Genomic DNA, 22,868 nt, shown 5'->3' with positions numbered 1-22,868 from the left:
TGAAGGCCCTAGGATGGGGTCTGCATGTGGTAAAAACCTAATACTGTGGAACACCTGTACTAGAGGTAATCAAAAAACTGATCCCATGTAAAATTCTGATCGGTGTCAAATTCATCTTTATAGTGTTCAAAGCTTCAATTTCCTGATACAAAGCTCCGAATCCCCTGGAAATAAATCATAATTTTTTTTTTTTTTTATTTGCCAGTAGTCGCCACTAGAGGGAGCTCAGGAGCAGACTGCATACTCTGTTATGATAGAGTACCATGTATAAACAGTAGAAAGTAAGCTCCTGAGCTCCCTCTAGTGGTGGCTGCAGGCAGATAGAATTATATTGTGTAAGGTCATTGCTATACGGGGGATTTGGAGCTCTAGATCAGAATAACAAAATCAATGAACAATATCATAGTATAAGAAATTAAATCTGTGCTGAATATTAGGATTGTATGTCCTCTGCTATATCATTCCTCTGTATGTCCCACAGAGATAGACTACCTCCATAATATGGCCTATAAATGAGCAGAGGTACAGAAGGGGGCACTAGGGGTGCAGTACGGAGGATCTGTGATGAGGCAGTGCACATGGACCCTTATAGCTGAGGGCCCTATATGGCTGCTCTAATATGGTATCAGTAATTTGGACTGGTCCTTCACTGCCTATGAGATTGAGATAAGCTAAAATACTCTGTGCTGCCGTTTATTAGTCTACTCTAAGTTGTCTATATAAACACCGCACATGGTCGTCCAAAATACTGAAGGGGCTGAAACCAGAGAATCCTGGGTAATTCCATGACCCATTGTATCTGCTATAGGGTAGATCTGTTATTGTGACACTGCCCCCTATGGAGGCAAAATACAGAAGAGAGTCACAATAGCAGGGTTAGAAAATCCACAGCAGTGTGTGCATGGGGTTCTTTATTGTTATGGAAAATCTGCATTAAATTCTCCATCATTGAATGTAAAGAGTAGTCGGCCGTACTTGTTGTGCAATGTCTGTACAGCGGCCGTGTGCAACCGCGAGCAGAAGAGAAAACCACAATAAATAACGCAGTAGCATTTGCACCGATGATATATAAGCCACCTGCACATAGAGCAGCGGATAAGACGATCAGGATTTATATACAGTAAGATTCCTGTTTTGGTCTGCAGGATGTATAGATGTGCATGCAGGTTATAGAGAAGCCACCGTCCGTGGTGAGAAGTGAACAGAAGTGAGCACGCTCCTGGCTGCACCGCAAACCGTCCGATCCCAGTGTATGCACTTGTAAACAGAAACCCTACCGGCCGCTGGGGTCCTCCGCCCGGAATCGGATACCGTTTGGAGAGTGTGAGGCGGGAGGTTCACATGGGCTCTTTAGTGTTCGAGGCGTTCATTCTCTCGGTCCGCGGCAGCCATTATACATCATCGAATATCCTGCTGTTGGATTTAGACATGGACAAGTAGCGTCCGGCTGGCTGGTATCTAAAGTAGGGTGATGGAAGAGAATATTGGTAAGTCCTGCGGAGAGAGGAGGCGCCCTATCCTACCGTCCTGTAGAAGCAACGCCTAACCAGATGCCCAGGTGGTCTTCCGGTTCAGTATCTGATTAGTGGGGTCCGATACGGATTCAGCTGCTTCCCAGTGTCGGAGGTGGCTGTGCTCCTGCAGAACTCAAAGCTGCAGTTCCCCATCGAGACGACTATAAAGGTTTTTTTTTTACAACTTCCCCTTGTCTAAATTCACTTTTCCAAATGAATAAAAAGCAAAAACTCACCTTCCAGACTCGGAATCCAGCGGATCGTCTGTGAAAGTTTCCGCATTAAAATCCAGGGGTTCTGCGTCCTGCAGGAGCTCTATCCGATCCCGCTCTGTTCGGTTATTCGACCGGGTGTACTTCGATGCTGAACGGTATTAAGTGACATATGGATGTGACAAAATGGAGAGAAATATATGTTACACTCCAGCCCTTAATTCTCAGATGTGCCCAAGAGCTGGAATCCTAGTGCGCCATAATAGCCTGAGGATTCCTGCATACTATGGTCAGCATACAGGTAAAGTTATATAGAGTTAACCATGCCAAGGTGGAGCTATACTATACACACAGACATAACAGGGCTCGCACCACGTGACACTCACATCGGCTGGCGGTCATTTCTGTGTAGGTCGGCTCTTTAGGTTCTGAGTTGACGTTCCTGTTCCGGCTGGTATCTTCCCTGTTACTGGCGTAACGCTCCTTCCACTCCTGCAACAGAAGATAAGCCTCTATGGATCGTAGGCAAGATATAACATACATAAGGTGAGTCTGGAAACTCTGCCTATTTTTGGATGCAGGTCCCGATTCACAGGCCAAGTGACATCACGTTCATTGGTCACATGGCCTGTTTGCAGCTTGGTCTTACGTCAAGTGAATGGGCTAAGCTGTGATACCAAGCTCAGCCACTATACAAAGTACGACATGGGGCTTGGCAAGTCGTGAAAAGACTGAAATTCACACCTGAATTCTGCGGCCTCTTTAAAAAGCTGATCGGTAGGGGTCCCGGGTGTAGGACCCCGACTGATCTTCAATTGATGACCTCTCCTGAGGATAAGTCATGAACACTTACCACTGCTACCCAAAGACTATGACCAGCTTTACATCTGATTTCAATTGCCACCATGCAATACCTCATTTCTCCTGCGGAGGTGCTGCAGGAAAATTAAACCCTCGCTTCTGGGTCTGGCCACTGATAGCAGCAGACCAATGAGGGCCATTAACAAAAGACAGAAGTACATGTCTATAAATGACCCTTGCTCTTACCCTCCTGCGCGTTTCTCCATCCTCGTGCCGCTGACGTTTTCTTTTCTCTACAATTAGAGGTAAGGGGTTATTTTTTTCTGGTATAGGTTGTATATAGGTATACAGACAGAGGGTACGTGGTCTGACGGTCACCTTAGCCACCAATCATCTCAAGAAAAAACATTCAACATGGCCGCCTGGCCCAATAATAACTATCAGAGAATCTCCCACATCAATCCTAATATTTAGGGTTTTGAGATGGTGTTTCCCTTTAAATGGCCCCTGTGCTTCCCTCCCATGTCCCTTTTCGTAGCCGACCGCAGAGCATCCCACCTTTTTAACATAGAAGTTTATTTTGAGACTGTACCTCTCCTTATTAGCTCCTTCCCCTCATCGGTCAGGTCAGAGGTCATGTCATTGTCCCCCATAAATTGCTGAAATCCAAGTAAGTTCAAGCAGCGCGTCCCCAAACTGAGAGGTAAAGACAAAAGACAAGTTGTAGAGAAAAGAGGTTTCCAGCCAGGAGATAAGCGGCGCCCAGATGTCTCTGGATCTGCTCATCGCTATACTTAAAGGGGTTGTCCAGCAACTTGCTACCCCCAGGTTCTACTTGGTTCAAATTTTGGAAAATCCCTTTAACCATGTGGAAAAATAGACACTGCAGATCTTACCTAAAGTAAGTTGCGATGCAGAGGATGACGACCAGCATGGGGTAGTAGATGTAGAAGCCGTCGGCGATCAGCGGCAAAACTTTCAACGATCCCATAATCTGCGGAAAGGAAAGAAAACAACGTGGCGGGGTAAGATCTCCGCGGCCGTAGTCGTGTGGTCAGCGGAGGCTTCTGCACTCACCGAGGTGTAGGCCGTCTGCTCCGCATTCTGGTGCGATATCGACCCGTCCATGTGGGTCAGACCCAAGAAATTCAGACACAAGGGAGGCGTCAGACGGCAGAACAGCCTGCGGAAGGAATAGTCACAGACTAGTATGTTATAGGGATCAGCAGGAGTCACTTACATACAGTGATTCACTTCTCAACCTGTCACCCTGAGCAAGACATACAGAGACCCCGCCTCCAAAAAGAGCAGTGTTACCGCCCACCTGGCTAGTAGTCACTAGAAGGGCTTATATCTGTGGAATAGCTGAACAGAACTGGATAAACAAAATCACCAAATGCTCAGGATGGCAGCGTTGATTAGATGAAGGATGTGACCCTAATCTAGAGCAAGGGTGTCTCATGGTTTCCTGGAGCTGCGAGGATCAGAGGAGCCTCCGACCTGGAAGGTTAACTTTTTGATCACTCTGGCCAGAAGTGACTGTATCTTGACCAAAGGGGCACTCTTTTCATTTAGGTCACAAAGTTTCCTGATGACTTGACCAGGGACTAGTGGATTTCATTAAGACTGCCATTTTATATGTCAGCCTTAAAGGGATTTTACCATTAAAACCTTCTTTTTTTGTGGATAAGACGTCGGAATAGCCTTTAGAAAGTCTATTCGTCTCTTACCTTTAGATGTGATCTCCGCCGCGCCGTTCCTTAGAAATACCAATTTTTACCAGTATGTAAATTAGTTCTCTGGCAGTGATGGGGGCGGGCCCCAGCGCTGAAAATGCGATGGGGGCGTCCCCACTGCTGCTCGAGAACACGATCCTGCGACGTCTCTATCTTCGGCTGGATCCTCCCCTTCTCTGTCGTCTTCCTCCTGCGTCACCTGCGACGCCTGCGCAGTTGGCTCTGCCAGTGAGACACTAGCAGAGCCGAGTGCGCATGCCGGCCGGCGGCCATTTTTGGGAGGCCACTCCTGCACTGAACTACAAGAGCAAGAGCGGCCTCCCAAAATGGCCGCGAGCCAGCATGCGCACTCGGCTCTGCTGGTGTCTCACTGGCAGAGCCAACTGCGCAGGCGTCGCAGGTGACGCAGGAGGAAGACGACAGAGAAGGGGAGGATCCAGCCGAAGATAGAGGTGTCGCAGGATCGTGTTCTCGAGCTGCAGTGGGGACGGCCCCATCGCTGCCAAAAAACTAATTTACATACCGGTAAAAACCGGTATTTCTAAGGAACGGCGCGGCAGAGATCACATCTAAAGGTAAGAGACGAGTAGCCTTTCTAAAGACTATTCCGACGTCTTATCCACAAAAAAAGAGGTTTTAATGGTAGAATCCCTTTAAACTCAATTGCATGGGAGAACAATGCACCTAATGCATTAACAGAATGAACATGTCTGAGCTGCAATACCAAGCTCAGCCACTATACAGTGTAGGGCGCTGTGCTTAGTATAAAGTGATGAGGTTGTGGCACTCAACCAAATGTCACAGGTTGTTCTAACAGAGGATTGCTCTAACAGAGGATCAGCAGGGGTGTTGGGAGTTGATCCCCACTGATCTGATACATATCCTATATCCTAATCCCACAAGGACACTGGTGCAGTGAACACGGCTGCAGCGCTGACTTGATTACTTGAATAGCAGCAGACTGTATGCGCTCTCCGTCCACTGCACCAGCTTCTTCCGGAACAGCTGATCGGTGCAGGGTCGGAGCGTTCAAATCCCATATATCACTGCCTGTGGAAAAGTCATGAGTATGAAAACCCCTTTAAGAGACCAAGTCATGGCGGAGTACTTACATGCCACTGAACAGGAGACTGTACGCGTCCGTTTGGTGATGGGAAGCGAAATAGTAATAGTTAAAGACTCGTATCCTGAAGACTGTGGAATAGACGCAGATACTGAGGAAGAATATGGTCAGGAAGCAGGCCACCTGCAATCACAATATACAGTTAAAGTATATCCTGCAATTTTCACTCTGCCCACTAAGCTTAATAATAGACTGCTACTTGCTAATTCTGTAGAAGGTAGACACAGATAACACCTCTATAGATAATACCACTGGCCCATCATCACATTACATTGTATCTGAGTCATCCCCACGTAATGGTATTTAGTCATCATAGGCCAATGATACCCATGGCCCCCAATAGCTGCCTGCAGTGATCAGATAATCACCCCCCACCCAAGGGTAAATTTAGGACTCATTCCTTACCTCAATATAAATATAGTTGTAGGTTCTTTCAGCTTGTTGTATGAACACAGCAAAGAGAGACAGGACGGGACGTGTGCTGAAGAAAGTGCACTCCGACCACACCACTACGGCGGAGAATATGGCCAGGACCACCGCTAAGATCCGGGAACACCAGGGGCGCAACAAACACTCCCAGTACCACTCTGTGAAAGTGAAAAGACACTCATTACGTCAAAGCCTATGTATATAGAAAAAAAATACAGCAATGTTTCAATCTGTGCACTTTAAGGAGGACCCCTCGCCACCTGGTACTTTATGAATCCCTTAATAATCGCCACTCCACCGATTCCAGCGCAGTTGGAATTTTTTCTCTAGCCCCGACTATTCCTGAGCAATCAGTGAAGTTCTTTTGATACTAATTATACTCTCCACTGCCAGTTGGGCGGTCTCTGTCTTTCTGCTCCAGCCTAGGACCGCCCACCTGACAGTAGAGAGGCTAATTAGCATATTGGGTGTTGAAACGAACAGCGCTGATTGCTCAGGAACCGTAGAGGCTAGAGAAAAAATTCCAACTATGTCGGAATCAGTAGAACGGAGCCTATTGAAGTAGGTAAATCCTGAAAGTAACATTTAAGTCTGATAAAAACAGTCCAAAATAAAGCTAGCGTTCTGTCAGAGTAGAGTACCCACCAACAGAGGGGGTGTAGAAGCGCTTGGCGATCCAGCTTTCTGGCTCTAGAGGAGGGAAGCTGTGCACGAATTGTCTGGTGGCGCTAGTCTCATTCTTGGCTACGTCTTCCAGGTGAAAGGCCTGTTCTAGAAGCATCCGCCACTGGACCTGGGTTCGATTATGTCTCTGCACTGCATAGATCACCTGTGGATAGAGAGGTAACATAAGTGACTCCGCAATATGGAGCTTATTCACATGACAGGAATTCACACAGACCTTTAGGATTTAAATACGGAAATAACTATACATATTTTATATATCCTATCCTACTAATATTTGTGAAAGTTTGCATGTTTGGATGTTTGTTCCTCAATCACGCAAAAACCAATTAACGTATTTGCCTGAAATTTGCCGCATACGTAGATTGGAACCCTGAATAAAACATAGGCTACTTTTTATCCCGGTAAATGACGTCACTTCACAACCGCTATGAACGGATTTAGATTCTTGAGCCGTTCTTGGATAGCATCACACTATTGTGTGGGTGGAGCTACACTCTAATTTGTGGGCGGAGCTATATGGGAGGAAACGGACAGAGTGAAAGCTGCAGAAAATGGAGTCTCATGGAAGGTCAGGAGAGTAGAGAACATGTAGGCTGTGGGCAAGGAGTATATGGGGCATACAGTTTGTGTGAGTGCAACGGGGGAATGTGGTGTTCAGCCTCTGATGGGGGAGAACTGTGGCAAATTTCAGCAACATCCGTTCAGCCGTTTCTAACACAGAAGCTGCTCAGACACTGACATAAGCAAACCCCTGTAATCCAAATGGCCAGATGTAGCAGAGCTTAGGCAGCACTGTAGCACAGTTGAGTAGGCTCTCCATATGCGTACAGTATATGCAGCAATGTATCAGAGCCAAGACGCGAGAGCAGGCGGATCATCAACAACAACAATTGGCTAAATATAAGCGGACGAAGTCATGGACAGATGCTAGAATATATATTATTATAATAATAATAATAATAATAATAACAACTAATAAAGTATTCTGGGGGGTGGGAATAACAGCATCACTCCTGCCGCTGCTGGCTTCCTGCAGGGCAGGAGCGTAGCCATGTCGTAGGCCCCGGTACCTGTGCCGGCATCTAACCCTCCCCGGCATCCACCTTTCTATTACAGCGGATGCCGGGAAGGCATCCAATACAGTGAACGTAAATTTTGGTCATTACACCTCCCCCCCAAAATTGCAATAAAAATTGATCAAGACATTGTACATGAAAATTATACCAATAAAAAGTACTTACCCCACAATAAATGAGCCCTCACAGAGCCCCATCAACCAAACAGTAAACAATCATTCCATCCTGACAACTCCTAACACCTTCCTGTTACCTGTTTGTGGAGTTTTACGAGGGTCTTCTCGCTGGGATAGTTGATGTTTTTCTCTTCGAAGTCTTCATAGTCGTCCATGTTTCTCCCCATCTTCTCCTGGTACTCGGTAGGACACTAGAAATACACAAAAGTCAGAAAAACACCTATAAAAAAAATCACTTAAACCATTGGTTACTCATTTATTTTAAGGGTTTTTTCGGGCTAAAACTACTGATGACCTATTCTAAAGAAAGGTCTATGATATCAGATCAGGGGGGTCCGACACGTAACACCCCTATTAGTCATCTGTTCTCAGCAGCGTATATGCAGAAAACGGAGCAGGAAGCGGACAGCGCTGTTCTCTGTGTAGTGGCCAAACAAGGGGACTGCAGCTCAGCATCCATTCAAGTGAATGAGAACTGATCTGCGATACCAGGTCAGGCCACTACACAGGAAACAGCACTATCTGCTTCCTTCTGCATTCTCTGTGTATCAGCTGTGGAGAGTGGGAGCCCAGCTTAGTTATAATAGGGTATATGAAAAGGGGTTGCCTTGTCCAGACAATATTTAAAGGGGTTTTCCAGGCTTATCAGTTGCTGACCAGTCCTTAGGATCGGTCACCAGTGTCCTATCAGTGGAGCTCTGACACCATAACCCACATCGTCGTTAGACACATCATCATAGGACAGGGCTGGAAGTCACTCTGCTTCTATTCAAGTAATAGGCGTAGAGCTGCAGCGCCATCCACTGTATAGTGGTGGTCCAGGGTACTGCATCTCCGCACGTATTACTGGAATATAAACAGAGCTGCTTCAGACGCCATCCTGCGCAGTAGCCTAAGGCCCCCGGGATGCGGCTGGCCCAGCTGGTGCCCTTGCCCAGGTAGTGACCCCAACATAGAACGGTCATAGATGGCCTCCAGTCCATCGTTCTGTTACCTTTCGTAGAATGGTGTCCACGCATTTCCGCAGGGGGTGGTTGTACTTAATACACTCGTTCACTTTACGAACTTCCTGCACACAAAGAAAAAAATTGTGACACGTCAGAATGAGCGGGTGACGTCTACCGTAGTGATGAGGAGGTCGCCCTCACCTCCATGACGTCCTCCAGGTTCTCCTCGGCGTCTGCTTTCTCGGTCATGAGCTTGGCCGCTTTGAAGTAGGTCTTCATCAGGAGGTAGCCTTTCTTTGCCCCATTCCAGTGGGAGCGTGGGATCTCTACCAGGCCGTACCCCATCAGCAACACCAGGAGGAAGAGACCCCAAGTGTTGGCCGCAGCTATTCCTATAGTCTGCAGCTGGTACCTAAAAAAAACAAGGGCAGCATTTATGTACCATCAGGAGACATCTGAGTCCTAGTCCTAAAAATCCTGTTCAATGGATTGGTGGTGGTGGTGGAGGGGTGGTGGGAGGGAATAGGTAGTGGGGTCGTGGGCCACCCGTTGGGAGTTTGTCTGTATAGCACTGGCGGGGGGCGTTGTTATGTGCCGCGGACGGGTCCGGCTGCTGTGCATGAATGGGAATGGCGCCCTTGGTTGCGGCACGGCAGGGCAACTGCCTCGGCGCTGCCGCGCATGCAGGAGGAAGGAGGACGGGTGCACAGGGGGAGGCTAAGGCCACATAGAAGGTGATTTGCGTAGGGAGTGAGGGCAACGTGGACGAAGTCACGGGTAATGCTGTATTATTATATATTATATATGTATTATTATTATATGTATTATTATATATATGTAATTAATGGACTGCCACTGGAGATACGATGGCGTTGTTGGTAGATCGGAATTTGGGGCCCCCCTTTTAATTTTGCTCAGGGCCACAGTTTTCCTAATACCGACCCTGGTAACAAAGCGCCGTATGTATTGTAGTGGCTGTGCTTGGTATTGCAGCTTGACTAGGGCTGAGCTGCTGCTGCTCCCTGCAACTGATGAAAGTGATGTTATCGGGACAGGGAAATGGCGGCGGTGCCTCTTTGGGGGTCCTGAGTGATGGAAGCCATTGATCACATACTGATGACTTATCCTAGAGATAACTCCCGGAATACCCCTTTAACCCTATTCTAGGGAAAGGGGAGGGAATTGCATTTTTAATTTTTTCCATTCTTTTTACTGTAATTTTTAGGTCCCCTCGGGGGTCTGGTCACTAATACATTGCTAAGTTACAGTAAGTCACTGTAGGCTGCATAGAGCCTGGGAGATTTGTCATGGCAATGGATATCCTCCCCAAAATGGAGGCTTCCATGCGCCACCAGGAAAATGGCGCCTCGGCCGGCTTTGACTACTGGGAAAAATGACATTAGTAAAGATAAAGACATCACAGTGTAAGATTTCTTACCATTCAAGGTGAAACTTTGGGTTGACAGCGACATAGATTAAAAGGGCGCCAAAGATCAGCAAGTAGGTGCCGTAATAAATGGCGTTCTCTATCAGGGCCGTTTTTATTTTTCCTGTGATAGAGAAGCCTCCGGATCGTGCATAGGACTGCATGAAAGGCAAGAGGATCCTGTAACATGGAGACGTACAACATTACACTACATGGCAGCGCTATATACATATATATGACTACTCAGGGTATATAACGTGTCAGCGTCAGTCCCCGGGATGACATGAAGAGACAGACGGATTGGACAAGCCTACATCCATAGGAGATCTGTGCTCAGTTCTCCAAGATGGCGGCGGGAACAACCTCCCTGCCAAAAACTGTCTGCGAGTCCTGAGAAGAGGGCAAAGGTCACACCAAATAGTGATGGGATTTACAAAAGTAATAAACTATTAACCCTTCTATTTCTGAAAGCATTCTCACTCCTGTGTGGGGGTCAGTAGATAGCGGTCACACGGCTGACGGCCATCTCATGTGTATGGCTAGATTGACAGGAAATCTGCTGATCGGAGGCCGAGCCTTTCTATTGATACTCACCAAGTAAGAAACTGGGATGTCCAGTAGACCACGCGCCAAAAGATGGGCATGATGCCCCTGGGGATGTAGCTCCACGGCTTGTAGCATTCTTGGAGTGGACTGCTCTCAGCGCTGACGAGAAATACAGAGAATATCACGGGGATATGATATATACACTCTGTTATACAGTATACAGTACAAGAGGAGAAATGGAAAGCCACACTGGTTGGTACCTACACCCTCCCCTCCATTCCTGGGCCGGAGTGGCCATGAATGGAGCCTGGTGAGAAGTGAAGCCGCGCGTCGCACGTGGACATGATCATTGATCGCTGCCATTGTGCTGATGATGTGATCACAGGATCGTGTCTCATTACCGTTATGCTTGCACGGTCCGTTTTGTGCAAGTCTTGGGAAACCTTCTGCCACATACGTTCATGAGGGATCACCAATGGAAGCCAAAACGGGGTCCTTTAGGCCTTAGGCTGTTCTCAGTGTACAGAATATTGTGGCTGTTTTGTCTCCATGAGGAGGCCAGCCAAAGTAATAATGCTGCCAGAACTGTAGGGGGAGCCCTCCCATGTACAGTGCTGTGAATGTGCACAATAGGTGTTACAGGGGGTTTCCATTATTGATGTATTGATGACCCATCCACACCCAGGACCCCCACAGATCAGCTGATTGAAGAGCATTCAAGGGAGTGCTCACTGAAAAGCAAGCACAGCGCCATTCATACTGTAGGGGTCGTTCTTGGTATTGCAGCTCAGACCCATTTACTTGAATGGGACTGAGTTGCTGGCTGTACCATGTGACTGATAAACACAAGGAAAAAACAACGGACTCTTCAACCAGCTGCTCTGTAGGGGTCCCTGGGGCCGGACACCCACCGATCATATATAGATGACCTGAATTCTCTCAGACGGGGCCTGAAGTGGGGCTGTGAGTGAGAGCGGACACACAGGCTGCGTCTGTTGTTCTGGACCGTCGGAGGATGCAGATATGAGCGTAGCCTTAGACGGACGTTTTTTTATTGTCAGTAAGGAACAGGTTAGACATTTGCACAAGCTTTATCATGTTCGGTGCGAAAATCTACAACGTGGATGTCACATGTGAACTCTGTCCAGTAATTCAGTCACTGGCGACATATTATACAGACCTTAAAGAGCGAGAAGACGCTTCGGCGGCGGAGACGTTGGTCACGGCGGGTCTGGTGGTTGTCGTAAACTGGCTGACATTGATGGGGGAGGGGGTGACGGCATTCTTCGCCACGCATCGATTATATATTGTCTGAAGGAGCAACAGACAGAAAACATAAGACTCTGTTCACTCTAGTGCCATGACTTATGTAATATCAGAAGCCGTGATGTCAGGCGGGTCAGATCCTTGGTATACCACTTTCCTAGGTGCAGATGTATACATGGTTACGATCTGTGGGCACCATTATGTCCCTCAGTTAACACCGCCTGTCAGGAGGAGCGGATGACTCACCGTACTAACATCCAGCGGTATGATGAACACAATGAGGAAGCACAGGCACCAGGCCAGCAGCGTGGCCACCAGCACCAGCCGGTGTTGTTTCTTGAAGTCTCCAAATCGGTGTAGAAGGAAAAGGGCAAGAAAGAAGACGAAAACGACCTCGATACCAAGGGCCGCGCCGCTCATTGTTACCAACCGCCGGGGATTATGGAACGTAGTCGGGGTTCAATCCTATAGGAGAAGAAGATGGTAAAGCCGTCACTATATCACTGGACATCACACAACATATACAATCTATATCCCGGTCACAGGGTTCGTCCCCTCGGCCATGATAGCACCCAGTGCGCAGCGTCGCCTCTCCACACCCAGCGTGACATCTTATATGGGATTACAGATTATACCGGTTACACCTGTTCAATGGGATTTCTGGCCCAAAATTGATTTTTAATACTGATGACCTGAGGTCCGTCTGTCCATCCAAACCGCTATAGGATGGATACAATTGTTCTGCGTGGTTCGGGACGTCTTACAGTCACTAACATGTAGCTGCATTACATCTATCTGAAGGGGAAGAGGAAGAAGAGGATGGACTGGAAGCAAAATCCAATATGGCCGACTCACCCCACTCACTATACATCCACAATCTCCTCACACATCACTGTCTGGGTGTCACTAAACTTATACCGCCCTATACAAGTATCACGTGTGCAGCTCAGGGATTGTGAAATAGTAACCAGACGGAAGTGATTATTACAGAGAAGGAGAAGTAAGTGCACCCTCCTGATACAGCAACCCTAGAACATCCTGCAAGTGACCCAGCCCAGTATACGGCAAACATCGGGAACACCCTGTCATTAGCTCAGTGTATACAGGTATAGATTAGGAATCAGTGCGTATATAATGTAACAGCAAGGATCAAAAATAACATAAGAGACCTGACCAGGGATATGATAGAATAGATCTGCTGCATCATTTATTACCTGGCAGCCTTGCTGTATCCTGAGGGGTTGTCACTGCCCCGCCCAGGGCCGCCATCAGGAATTTTGGGGCCCCATACAGCCTAAGTGTCTGCCCCCCCCCCGCCGCCATTTTAAAACTACCTTATTTTGCGACATACCAATTCTGTATTACATTTCCCTTTATTTTGCAGCATTACAAGGCTTCATCAGATTCTATTTGCAGGTATAATCTGCTCCGTGTGACAGCGCCTATAGAGAGCCAGCACCATCTATAAGAGCCCTCCTAATAAATCCTCAGGGCTTATTCACATTGCGTTTTTGGCCTCCCTTGCCGGGATACGTTGGTAACCAGTCAGAATCAGCTGTCAACTTATCCCTGCACGAAGAACTGGCCATTAAAAAAAAGGGGGGGGCTTAGAGACAAGATCCGACAGTATGTAGCCGACACTGCTCTTCCCTCTCTTTCTAGCCCTGACGCGGAAGCCCTTGAGTCGCCATTTACGTTAGAAGAAGTCGCCGCGGTAATCCAGTCTACACCCGCGGGTAAAGCGCCGGGACCGGACGGGTTCTCTGCTCGCCTTTATAAATGTTTCAGTTCCCTCCTTTCCCCGGATCTGGCGCGGGTGTTTAATAGTGTGGGGGATTCGTCTCCGTTCTCTGCGCAATCCCTGTCTGCCCTGATCACTGTGCTTCCTAAGCCTGGTAAGGACCCTGTATGCCCGGGGAGTTACCGGCCTATTTCCTTAATCAATATTGATGTGAAATTATATGCGAAATTATTGGCGAATCGCCTCTCTTCCTTCATGCCCGCTTTGGTTCATAGTGATCAGGTCGGCTTTATCCCGGGTCGGGAAGCGCGTGATAACGTTTGCAAAACTGTTCTGGCCATCTCTATAGCCCGCTCCTCTAAGGTTCCTCTTTGTTTGCTCTCAATCGATGCCGAGAAGGCGTTTGATCGCATTCATTGGGGTTTTCTTCGGGAGACCCTTGCACAGATCGGGGTCGGCTCCGGTTTCCTGGGCAAGATTTTAGCTCTTTATGGGAATGCGTCGGCGCGTGTCCGGGTGAACGGAGTGATCTCGGATTTTTTTCCGGTCCGCAATGGTACCCGCCAAGGTTGCCCCCTCTCGCCTTTGCTCTTTGCCTTGGTGATGGAGCATCTGGCGGTGGCGTTGCGTCGTTGCCCCGATGTCCACGGTATTCAGTTGGGTTCCCGTATGGTCAAGGCGGCGCTATATGCGGATGATCTTCTGCTGTATGTCTCTGAACCACGGGTTTCGTTTCCGGCTGTCTTACGTGAATTCTCCCGCTTTGGTGCCCTTAGCAATTTTAAGGTCAATTTATCTAAGAGCGAGGCTCTTAATGTCTCACTTCCCCCTTCTGAGGCCGAGTTCCTGTCTCGGTCTTTTCCGTTTCGGTGGCAACCCTCTTCCTTCAAATACTTGGGGATCCGTATTTCTCCTGATCCTGCTTCCCTGTTCCAACTTAATTATCTCCCGCTTTTGGATACTATTACCTCTGATCTACGTTCCTATGGAGCTCGTCTCCCCTCTTGGTTTAGTCGCATTCATGCCCTTAAGATGGATGTCCTCCCTCGGTTCCTGTACCTATTCCAGGCCTTGCCCATCCCTCTTCCCCGAGCTTTTTTAGCCAGGGTACAGTCGTTGTTCGGGAAGTTTGTGTGGGGTTCCTCTCGGAGCAGACTGGGGTTCAGTACTCTTGTCCGGCGTAAATATAGGGGTGGCGTTGGTCTCCCGGATGTGCGCCTTTACTATCGTGCCTCGGTTTTGCTTCGTCTGTTCGATTGGCAGTTCCATCGCCATGATAAGCAGTGGGTTTCCATCGAATTTGATCTTATTTCGTCTTCGCTTTCCTCTTGGCCATGGATCCCTCCGCACTTTCGTCCTAAATCCCCTGGCCTCTATGTTCTCCCTTCGCATTTTCTGAAAGTATGGGATCTGGTCTATTCTTCTGGCCGCTTGGCCCGTGTCCCGGGCCCTTTGACTCCCCTCTTCGACAACCCTATGTTCCCTCCTGGTTGTTCGGTTGACCGGTTCCTCTGCTGGGACTGAGCGGATTCTACTTGTCTTCAGGAGGTGGCGGGTGATTCTCCGCTCCTTCCGTTCGCCCAGCTGTGTAGTTCTCACCCTGACCTGCGCCTCTCGTGGTTGGAGTACGCTCAACTCCAGTCCTTTCCGAAGCAGTTTTTGCTCACTCCTCGCCTCTCTTCTCCTCCATTAGCCCTTGAATCCTATGTCGGGCGTCAGACCTCCCCCTCTCGTGCCCTTTCGCTTCTGTATGATGTTCTCCTCTCGGATGTCACTGCGGAACTCCCTCCCTACGTCGCCGCTTGGAACGCCGACCTTCCTGTGGGTTTGTCATCTGCGGATTGGGACCGGTCCTTTTTGCTCTCTCACAAGCTGGCCCTCCCTTGTAGTGCTCAGGAGAGGAATTATAAGATTCTGTCCCGGTGGTATAGGTGTCCAGTGCTTCTCCATAGGATTTTTCCCGCTGTTCCGGACTTATGTTGGCGCTGTGGCTCCGCTAGGGGTACTATGTTGCACATATGGTGGGACTGTGACGTTCTGCGCCCCTTTTGGGACGCGGTGTTTTCTTTGTATTCCAGGGTCAGTGGGCGCTCGGTGATTGTCTCTCCCCAGCTGGCACTTCTGTCGGTTATCCCTGGTAAGCTGTCGGAGATTAAGAAGGACCTCCTGGGGCACTTTCTCGTGGCCGCCAGGACCGTCATCCCCAGACACTGGCGCAGCCCTACCCCTCCCTCCTTGATTGAGTTCCTCCAGGAGTTCCTTCTTATTCAGCGGATGGAGACCTTAGTGGCGGAAGATTCCCCTGACTATTCCAAGTTTGAACTTCGTTGGCATCCCTGGGTTATGTTGCAGGAGTCGTCTGCCTTCTCTTCTGCCTTTGCTTGAGTGTGACATGGCCGTCTGTTTTCTTCTTCTTTTCTTCTTTTGCTTCCGTTGTGGTTCTTTTAGTCTTCGTCTTGTGTTTGTTTGTTTCTTGTCTATTCCTTTTCCCTTTCTCGTTGGGCTATATTTGATTTGTGCGGAGGGGGGTCTTTTTGGCCTCTCTGTCCGCGGACTGTTATGTTTTTTCATTATTGCTCGACTTCATGTTTGTTGTTCGTTCTGTATTATTTTGAAAAATCTTCAATAAAACCCGTTTAAGCATAAAAAAAAGGGGGGGCCTGCAGTTCTCCGTGCAGGGATAAGTGGGGAGCTGATTGTGACTGGTTACCAACGTATCCCGGCAAGGGAGGCCAAAAACGCAACGTGAACACTCCTTTAACCCTGCTGTTCTGTTCGCATTTGCTATACACTTGTACTGTTCCCGGGTCAATATGACCCGACCTATTAATTCTTGATTTTTAGATACTCTAATTGGTTTATTTGAATACTTTTTTCATTGAAATACTGTATGTGAACATGTTTGATCATAAACAAAAGAAAAATTTAAATTCAAACTTAATTTTTTTAATTTTTTTTCATAGAAAGGTTACACAGGCTTTTTGCAATGATCTTCGATTGTTGACATTCTGCACACAAATAATAAAGAAGCTTTACATTACTATTACTAAAACATGAAATTTAATTTTTTGAAAACAAATTTTATAAATCAACAAATGAAAAATCATAAAAACTTCAACCATTTTAGAAAGAAAAAAGAAAAAACTGAACATGTTCATGCGTTTTTACACTGAGCACAATAATAAGACACGTCCTTTGCACTGATATTTTGAACATCCAGCACATGTCAGATTAGTCTTATTGTCACAGGAAGATGGACAGAAGCTCCATCTCTTCCTTTGTTTGCTGGTAGCTGTGCTGGTGGAGGCCGTGGATGTGGAGTCTCTTTCTTGAGCATGCTGGACACTTTTTACAATGGCTGCTGCTCCCTCACTTCTGGGGGTCACTTTTCTGCTCTCAATATATGGCCTCACCAGGGATTTTCCCAATTCCTCAAGAAATAATCTTCTTTTATGCAGCTTATTCCGGTTCCAATCGGGGTCGATTTCTCTCCATAAGACAAATGCATTGTATGCAGAAACGTCCAGTATGTTATAAAATAAAATCATTGGCCACCGATTGGTTTTGCGTTTGCATGTATATGTTGATATTACTTGGTCTAAAGTATCAACTGCTCCCTTTGTGGCATTATAATCCAAAATAATGTCAGGCTTTCTGTCTTCTCTATCACTTACGGCATTGTCATGGTGCATTGTGCTCAGGAGAATTACCTGTTTGGTTTTTTTCGGAACATAAGAAACAACAGTTGTATTTCCAGAAAAATAAAAAGTTGAACTGTACACCTCTCTCTTGCGAAGGATACCTTGCGGTAGTTCAGGTTTGTTTTTTCTCATAGCACCCAGCATGGTAAGTTGTTTTTTCTTCAACATCTGCCCTAGTTGATAGGATGTAAAAAAGTTGTCACATGTGACATTATGTCCTTTTAGTCCATGAGTCAAATCTACAACAACACGAATACCCTGATTTTTTTCAGGTCTTTCATCAGGGCCTTTTCCTGTATACACTTGAACATTTAGAGCATATGAACGTTTGCTGTCGCAAAGTGTCCAGATCTTGATGCCATATTTTGCTGGCTTACTTGGTATATATTGTCTGAATGGGCACCTACCTCGGAATGCCACCAGTTGCTCATCAACAGTTACATTTTCACCACTGTTATACAATTTTGGTAGAATCTCTACCCATTGATTCCAAACATTTCTAATAGGGGCTAGTTTATCTTTAGCTCTTCTTTCCATTCTATCTGTTTTAGAATCAAACCGCAGTACTCTCGAAATGTCATGAAACCTTTCAAGACACATTGTAGTTCTAAATATGTGGCGACCGGTTTCGCAATTCCACAAACTTTTACCCTTTGAATGATAGACAACCAGTCTCCTCTCTCACAAACAGACTAGATAATTACTTGCTTACTGATAAGAACAGTGAAACCACCACCATTTGGAGATGAAGTACACATAAAAAAACATAACTTTTGCAAACAGAAATAATCAGAAACCTGTAGAACAGTATAAAATGCTATCGGGTCATATTGACCCGAACAGTACAAGTGTAACAATCAGCGTGTAGCAAAAAGTAAACAAAAAAACAAAACAAAAACAAAAAAAAAAACTGTAGAGCACCACAAATGAGGAAAAGTCAAGGAACCACTAGTTTCAAATCCTCATTTAAAAAAATCTGCAGGGTCTCAAAAATCATTTCGGGTCATATTGACCCAAACAGAACAGAAGGTTAAAGTGAAAGTCCCACCCCCAAATAGGCTGCTATGCTAGTAGCATAGCAGCCTACATCATTATTAATACACCTTTGTAGCGGAGGCGGCGAAGCGAGGAGCTGACACAGGTCAGCTCCTCGCTTCAGCCGCATATGTGACAGCGAGAGAGGCGCGAGAGAGGCGCACAGCGGCGAAGCAAGGAGCTGACCTGTGTCCAGGGCCGCCGATAGGCCAGTACTACTGGTACTGGCGTCAGGGGCCCGGCCAAACTGAAAAATGGGGGGGGCCCGGTTTTGGCCCGCCACCGTGTGCCGGCCCCCTGGCGCCCGTAGCAGTCATTGTGTATGTCCTATTTCAACTCATATCTGCATCCAGAGGACGCAGATCTGAGTTGAAGACATACGCGGCTGAAGCAAGGAGCTGACACAGGTCAGCTCCTCGCTTCGCCGCTGCGTGCCTCTCTTGCTGACACATATGCGGCTGAAGCGAGGAGCTGACATGTGTCAGCTCCTCGCTTCGCCGCCGCTGCTACTGGCTTGTAGACGCGATGTGATCACATCGCGTCTACAGTAGCCGGCGGCAGCAGCGAAGCGAGGAGCTGACAGTCTACAAACCAGTAGCCGGCGGCGAAGCGAGGAGCTGACACAGGTCAGCTCCTTGCTTCGCCGTTGTGCGCCTCTCTCGCTGTCACATATGCGGCTGAAGCGAGGAGCTGACCTGTGTCAGCTCCTCGCTTCGCTGCCTCCGCTACTGGCTTGTAGACGCGATGTGATGACGTCACATCGCGTCTATAACTGTGCGCCAGTGAGAGAGAGGCGCGCAGAGAGCTGCGAGGGAACGAAGGAGAAGGTAAGTCAGTCAGTGTAATGTAGAACGTGAAACTGGGGGCAGAGAGAGGACGGCATGACACTGGGGGCAGAGATGGAGGAACATGAATATGGGGGCAGAGATGGAGAGGACGGCATGACAATGGGGGCAGAGATGGAGGGACATGAATATAGGGGCAGAGATGGAGGGGACATGAATGTGGGGGCAGAGATGGAGGGGACATGAATGTGGGGGCAGAGATGGAGAGGACGGCATGACAATGGGGGCAGAGATGGAGGGACATGAATATGGGGGCAGAGATGGAGGGACATGAATATGGGGGCAGAGATGGAGGGACATGAATATGGGAGCAGAGATGGAGGGGACATGAATATGGGAGCAGAGATGGAGGGGACATGAATATGGGGGCAGAGATGGAGGGGACATGAATATGGGGGCAGAGATGGAGGGACATGAATATGGGGGCAGAGATGGAGGGACATGAATATGGGGGCAGAGATGGAGGGACATGAATATGGGAGCAGAGATGGAGGGGACATGAATATGGGAGCAGAGATGGAGGGGACATGAATATGGGGGCAGAGATGGAGGGGACATGAATATGGGGGCAGAGATGGAGGAACATGAATCTGGGGGGCAGAGATGGAGGGCATGAATCTGGGGGTAGAGATGGGGGACATGAAACGGGACAGAGATGGAGGGGACATGAAACTGGGGGCAGAGATGGATGGGCAGACATGAATCTGGGGGCAGAGATTGGGTGGGAGACATGAAACTGGGGGCAGATGAAGGGTGTATATGAAGCTGGGGGAGAGATAGAGGGGGGACATATATTTATGGGTGACTGTAGGAGGATTATACAGTGTGCGGGCACATGAAAAATTAATGAGAATGGGTGGAGTCAACATAACAGTGGGTGGGGCTAAATTTGCTGCGGCGCGCAAAGTGCGCCGCCCATTTTGTCCCTCTTGTGGTTCTTCAAAAGTTGGGAGGTATGGGTACAGGGGGCAATGGAAAGATGTTAGAAGGTGGACGGGGGGGATTGTTGGGGCATCGGGTGTGCGGCACTGCGGAGAGGGAACTGGGGCAATAATATATAATATATAAGTTTTTAGCTGGAGAACTACAAAGCACACAATACCTCCTTAGGCTGTATGGGGCCCCAAAATTCCTGATGGCGGCCCTGCCTGTGTCAGCTCCTCGCTTCGCCGCCGGCTACTGGCTTGTAGACGCGATGGCTGAAGCGAGGAGCTGACCTGTGTCAGCTCCTCGCTTCACCGCTGCCGCTGGCTACTGGCTTTTAGACGCGATGTGATAACATGTCAGCTCCTCGCTTCAGCTGCATATGTGTCAGGGAGAGAGGCGGGCAGCGGCAAAGCGAGAAGCTGACCTGTGTCAGCTCCTTGCTTCAGCCGCGTATGTCTTCAACTCAGATCTGCGTCCTCTGGATGCAGATCTGAGTTGAAATAGGACATACACAATAACTGCTACGGGCGCCAAGGGGCCGGCACACGGTGGCGGGCCAAAACCGGGCCCCCCCCATTTTTCAATTTGGCCGGGCCCCTGACGCCAGTACCAGTAGTACTGCCCTATCGGCGGCCCTGGCCTCGCCCACAAGTCCAGATACTGGGGTTAAAGGGCACTTTACAGCAGCTGTAAACTGAGCGGCCATTCAACTGGAAAGGATATATAGAAGCCCTATAGGTCAGCTAATCTGCATCACTGCAAGCAATGTATGTATGCGGATAGCGGCACATAGCTCCTCCCACTTGTCCTTATCAGCTGGAAGCCATGCACAGTACAACTGTTTCTATTCTTCTCCATGTACAAGATCTCTGCTTGCTGTCAGTGACTGAGAAGACTCTTGTGTCCATTCAGAGGCAGTGACCCTGTATATAGCTAGTCCTGCTCTCAGCTGATACATTGTATCCAGTCTAGACAATGCTCTGTGAGCTCAACGGCCTGGACTCCACACTGATACATTGTATCCAGTCTAGACAATGCTCTGTGAGCTCAACAGCCTGGACTCCACACTGATACATTGTAGCAAACTAGTACATAGGCGCTCCTGCTCTCAGAAGTGAAGATGAAAGGGATTGTCTAAGTGGTAACAATCCCTTTAAATACAACTCCTGACCTCCCAGCACGGATGGACGGGCACGACCCGGTTTGCTAACAATGCGCCATCATGTGACAAGATGGAGAGGATAGTAACTGCAGGAGATGCGCCTCACTAGCCAGAGGACAAAGGGCCGTAACAGGGGCTGTGCCTGTGTCATAAGAGTCACAGCACATCAGAGATCCTGACCGCAGACGGTATACCAATAACTTTATTTATACAGCGCCAACACATTCCGCAGCACTTTGCTAGTTGGGATGGTTTACATTAAAGGGGAAGTTCTCAATGAGTTTTGTGCAGGCGGAAACCCCTTCAAAAACTTCTCCGTAGCTGATCTTTTTTGTGTTTTTAGACGCTGTGCCTAAGATTTCCAGGCTTGGTCCAAACCAGCACCAGTCCCCAGGGCGATCCTCCTCCTCCCCCCCCCTGTGCTTTTGGGGACTGGAAGACTATAGTAAAGCCGGCGCCCATAGCTCAGCTACGAAGAGGTAAAGTGACACGGGGTCAGTTTTGATCACATGACCTGGGGTCAAATCTCTACATACAGAATATAAAGCCTCCCTGGAGGACCCCTTTAAGGTTACACTACATGGTGACTTGGTCACGTGACTAGAGTTGCGACTCTTTCACGTCAGCGAATGGAGTCGCACTGCAATTCCGACATCGCTGTGAGGTCATCACGCAACACCATTCGCTTAGTTTAGGTGACACCGTCGCCTCCGACCCCTACGTAGCCACAAAACATCTCACAGCTGAGGGTTTGCTACAACCGTATCCGGTCTAGCCAAACACACCAGCTGTGCCTTATCTCTCTCACGCCCTGAGGGTTTGTTACACTATATCACAGTACCAAACCCTCAGCTATGACAGGCAGCTCAGGATCTGGAGGACGTACCCGTCACCTTAAAACGGTGATAAAATTAACGTAAACTGCGCAAATTCCTCCTGCAACTACGAACGCGGATTTTTCCATAGGGCTCTTAACCCTTTCAACGCCGCACATCATCGCTTTTACGTGAAAGCGGTCAGACCGCGCGTTTCATCAGCTCTACGACGGACGCGTCAGGGCACATTAACCTCTTCCTGCCTGCCCATATGTTACCATTGTGATCCCATACAGTACAATAACCTAGGCAGGTCGAGTGACACAGCTATAACAACACAGTGTGATGAATGGGTAACATGAATGGCGCCCCCTCACCTGCTCCAGGGTCACTACCCGCCAATACTCATCCCCCAGTCCCCTCCAGCCTCCGGGACTCACGGCCCAGGGACACTCAGCTGACAACAGGGAGAGGAAAAACCTCGGCTCTTACGTCATTTCCGGAACACTTCCGCCCTGTACAGGTAATGGAACGTTACTAGAGCACAACTTCCTGCCCACAGTGCGGCCGCGGCGGCGCTAGAGGTGTCAAATGGCATGAGATCATTCGTAACGCTTCTGTCTCCACTACAGCGGCCATTTTGTTGGAGTCCAGTTGGTCGTGTATTATGGGCGATGTGATTGATAAAAGCTCCTGTTTGATC

At 48.3% G+C, this 22,868-nt stretch overlaps 1 protein-coding gene across 1 annotated transcript; it reads right to left on the bottom strand.

Annotated features, from left to right (window-relative positions):
• Positions 1 to 294: 294 nt before the first annotated feature.
• Positions 295 to 22,654, bottom strand: LMBRD2 (LMBR1 domain containing 2). Its single transcript, XM_075267994.1, has 18 exons — positions 22,543 to 22,654; positions 12,186 to 12,404; positions 11,854 to 11,984; positions 10,722 to 10,832; positions 10,140 to 10,307; positions 8,903 to 9,113; positions 8,749 to 8,823; positions 7,832 to 7,945; positions 6,461 to 6,644; positions 5,792 to 5,973; positions 5,376 to 5,509; positions 3,605 to 3,710; positions 3,424 to 3,521; positions 3,120 to 3,223; positions 2,774 to 2,820; positions 2,113 to 2,218; positions 1,751 to 1,877; positions 295 to 1,458 (listed from the first exon to the last, which is right to left on the bottom strand). Exons 2-18 carry the CDS (start codon positions 12,357 to 12,359, stop codon positions 1,392 to 1,394), a joined length of 2,139 nt encoding a protein of 712 aa, XP_075124095.1. The 5' UTR covers positions 12,360 to 12,404; positions 22,543 to 22,654; the 3' UTR covers positions 295 to 1,391.
• Between the last annotated feature and the right edge of the window lie 214 nt (positions 22,655 to 22,868).

The sequence above is a fragment of the Leptodactylus fuscus genome, chromosome 1 (genome assembly GCF_031893055.1).
Source record: "Leptodactylus fuscus isolate aLepFus1 chromosome 1, aLepFus1.hap2, whole genome shotgun sequence".
Taxonomy (NCBI): Eukaryota; Metazoa; Chordata; class Amphibia; order Anura; family Leptodactylidae; genus Leptodactylus; species Leptodactylus fuscus.
Note: the sequence above shows the minus strand (reverse complement) of the source record. Positions and strands in the feature narration are given on the sequence as shown.